The sequence below is a fragment of the Montipora foliosa genome, chromosome 8, assembly GCF_036669935.1.
Source record: "Montipora foliosa isolate CH-2021 chromosome 8, ASM3666993v2, whole genome shotgun sequence".
Lineage (NCBI taxonomy): Eukaryota > Metazoa > Cnidaria > Anthozoa > Scleractinia > Acroporidae > Montipora > Montipora foliosa.
In genome coordinates this window covers 7,665,654-7,668,153 of record NC_090876.1, presented here as the reverse complement: position 1 = coordinate 7,668,153, position 2,500 = coordinate 7,665,654, and the positions used below count along the sequence as shown (strand labels likewise).

General features: G+C 39.5%; 1 protein-coding gene and 1 long non-coding RNA gene across 3 annotated transcripts in view; one reads left to right on the top strand and one right to left on the bottom strand.

The window, feature by feature from the left end:
- LOC137967949 (uncharacterized) overlaps positions 1-599 on the bottom strand; it is a 1,670-nt gene extending 1,071 nt beyond the window's left edge. The window contains exon 1 of the long non-coding RNA XR_011116604.1: positions 199-599. This is a non-coding gene — a long non-coding RNA (uncharacterized lncRNA). The remainder of the gene's footprint in view (positions 1-198) is intronic.
- The window catches only part of LOC137967928 (collagen alpha-1(II) chain-like), a 113,958-nt gene that overhangs the window by 102,060 nt on the left and 9,398 nt on the right, over positions 1-2,500 (top strand). For both annotated transcript variants that reach the window (XM_068814530.1, XM_068814529.1), the window contains exons 61-64: positions 645-662; positions 937-954; positions 1,876-1,911; positions 2,168-2,200. In XM_068814530.1, the coding sequence (XP_068670631.1) occupies positions 645-662; positions 937-954; positions 1,876-1,911; positions 2,168-2,200 (105 nt within the window). The remainder of the gene's footprint in view (positions 1-644; positions 663-936; positions 955-1,875; positions 1,912-2,167; positions 2,201-2,500) is intronic.

Sequence of the window (2,500 nt, the reverse complement as noted above, 5' to 3'; positions counted from 1 at the left end):
TGAATTTATTTGTACAGGTCACAGAAGACATGCCAGCTTCAAAAGTGTACAAGAAGCCGGCCAAAGGACAGTGAAATTTAATGTAATTCGTTATTCTATACGACAGCAATGCGTTCAAAAGTATACGCTGACCACACAAACAGTGGGTTTTCTTTGAATAAATATTTAAAATTAATTTAAGTTCTGGTATACACTCACCTTTTTCAGTTCTTTTTTAAATACAGTTCATATCACCATCAATGTCCCCAAACATCATTTCGCTCAAGCCAAGCAGAGGATCGAAAACGAAGTAGATACTAGGTAGCTTCTTTGGCTTCGCTTCGTGGCGGTTGAAATCAATTATGTGCCAAAGAAACATAAAATGCGTTGAAAGAAAGGTCATATTCACCGGCATTTCCTGGAAGAAAATCTTCGATGCAGATCATGAAGTCTTCAAAATATTACTTGTGAAAGTGGAGAAAAAAAGCATTCCCTTTTTGAGTCGAAAACGAAAGGAATCTTCCTTTCTTTCACTTTCCTACGTTCAACAAGACGAAAGAACAACATATCACCTTCGCGCCGAAATTTGATCACTGTTGTCATGACAGCTTGCACATGCGTAGACGTTATTCAGCCCTGCTATATTCTCCTCTGTTTTCTTCTAGGGTGAGAGGGGAACGCCGGTAAGTTTTCATTTTTTGCCGCCGCTATAATTGTTTTTTTTTTTTTTCAGTCCGCTTTAAACGCGTCAACAAGAAGAAATGTTGGCGATATCTCACACTTGATTCCCAAAGATCTTATAGAGATATAGCAAGTGCAATAGACATTGCGGGCTTTTTGTAAGCTATGCCAAAACTGAACAAAGCCGGCAAGTGAATAGTGAATTGATAAGTGTTCATTAAAAATAATAATAACATTCGCTTTTTTTCCTTTTTTTATTTTTTTTGCTCCTCACAGGGTGAAGAGGGGATGATAGTAAGTGAGACACCTTTTGATAAATAAACATACTTTACGTTAAGTTATACACCTTTCATTCCAGTCGAATTCCAGTTTCCACACTGGAAGGCAGTGAAGTCCAGTGGTCAGTACGCTTGCCTTGAGATCCAGAGATCCTGGGTTTCACTCGTTGAATTTGATCCTGGTAGTCCCTGGTTCAACCTCTCAGGCTCCACTTGTAAATAGCTAACTTGTTTGCCTTGGTTCAGGTGGGATTCTTAAAGTTGTTGTTCTGTTTGGTTTCATTGGCCCTGAAGAGCCCCTGTGGCGAGTGGTCGAATATGTTTGTATCTCAGTGTATGTATATGTACCATTTACACCCTAAATAACTTGGACTAATGCGGTCATGGAAACAACAGATAAAAATAACCCTCGCAGCATGGGCGCAATCTAAAAAAAATAATTTCAAATAATTATCATGGGACGCAAGAATTCGCTCTCCTGCCTTACATCTCTGAAATGACATTCTCGGAGCAGTCGTCGTTGTCCCAACTTGGTAAAAACACATTTCTTTTATATAAAAACCCGCCCAACTCTGCCCAGAAACCTTTTATCGATGTCGATACGTTGCGTCCTTGGTGACATTTCTTCACTTTACAAGCCTGTTACCAAAATACTCTCACCACACCCATTTCCTTTTACTCGATTCTGCTGAGAGGGATTCTGCGCACAGTCTACCAATTTTTAAACCAATTACGTTGGAGCGCAAATATTCGTTCTTTCTTCAAAAATTATCGAATTTTGTTTGCACTCGTTGACAGGCTGATCTGCTTCTATTTTTTAAGTCCAGTAGAGGAGAAAAAAAAAAATGGGGGGGGGGGGGGAAGGGTGAGAGGGGGTGGACAAAGGCCATCCTTTGCAATACCAGCTAACGAAACGGCTTCTGTTTTATTTCCATAGGGAGATCCAGGACCCCCCGGACTCCCAGGCCCCCAGGTAAGACCAGCCTTACCACTTTCACATCAGTGTTTACGCATAGTGGCACATCAATGTTAACGTCTTGTTTCGTGGAAAGACGCTGAATGGTGAATTGTGAAATTCTATAGGCTGTATACTGTAATTTGATTTGATTTTTTGATTTTTTGATTTTCCCTAATTAGTGGAGCAAGTAAAGCTTGAATAGTTAATAAAATTTGTCGTCATCATCGTCATTATTATGGTTGCTAACATTTTCGTCCGCTTTCTCTTTTAGGGTCCTCCTGGGAAATATCTTATAAATGAAGACGTAAGTGACCGTATCATTTCTTTTGTTTCATTTTCCACTCTTCTTCATTCTATTTACTTTGAGAAGGACCTCAGCCTCATGGAATGTGCTTAAGTACGGTAAAGTATCTTTTTTTTGAGCAGGTTTACGTAACCTCAAAACCTGCACATTTTAGCGGTTATTTGCATAAAGGATGTGTTTAAAAACTGAAGTTTGGCTTACATAGCGACAAATAAATAGAGGCATTAACATTGAGCACCCATAGAGATGCTCACACCTGAAACAAAGGGTAAAATCACTACCTGAGAACAAGCTCGCCAT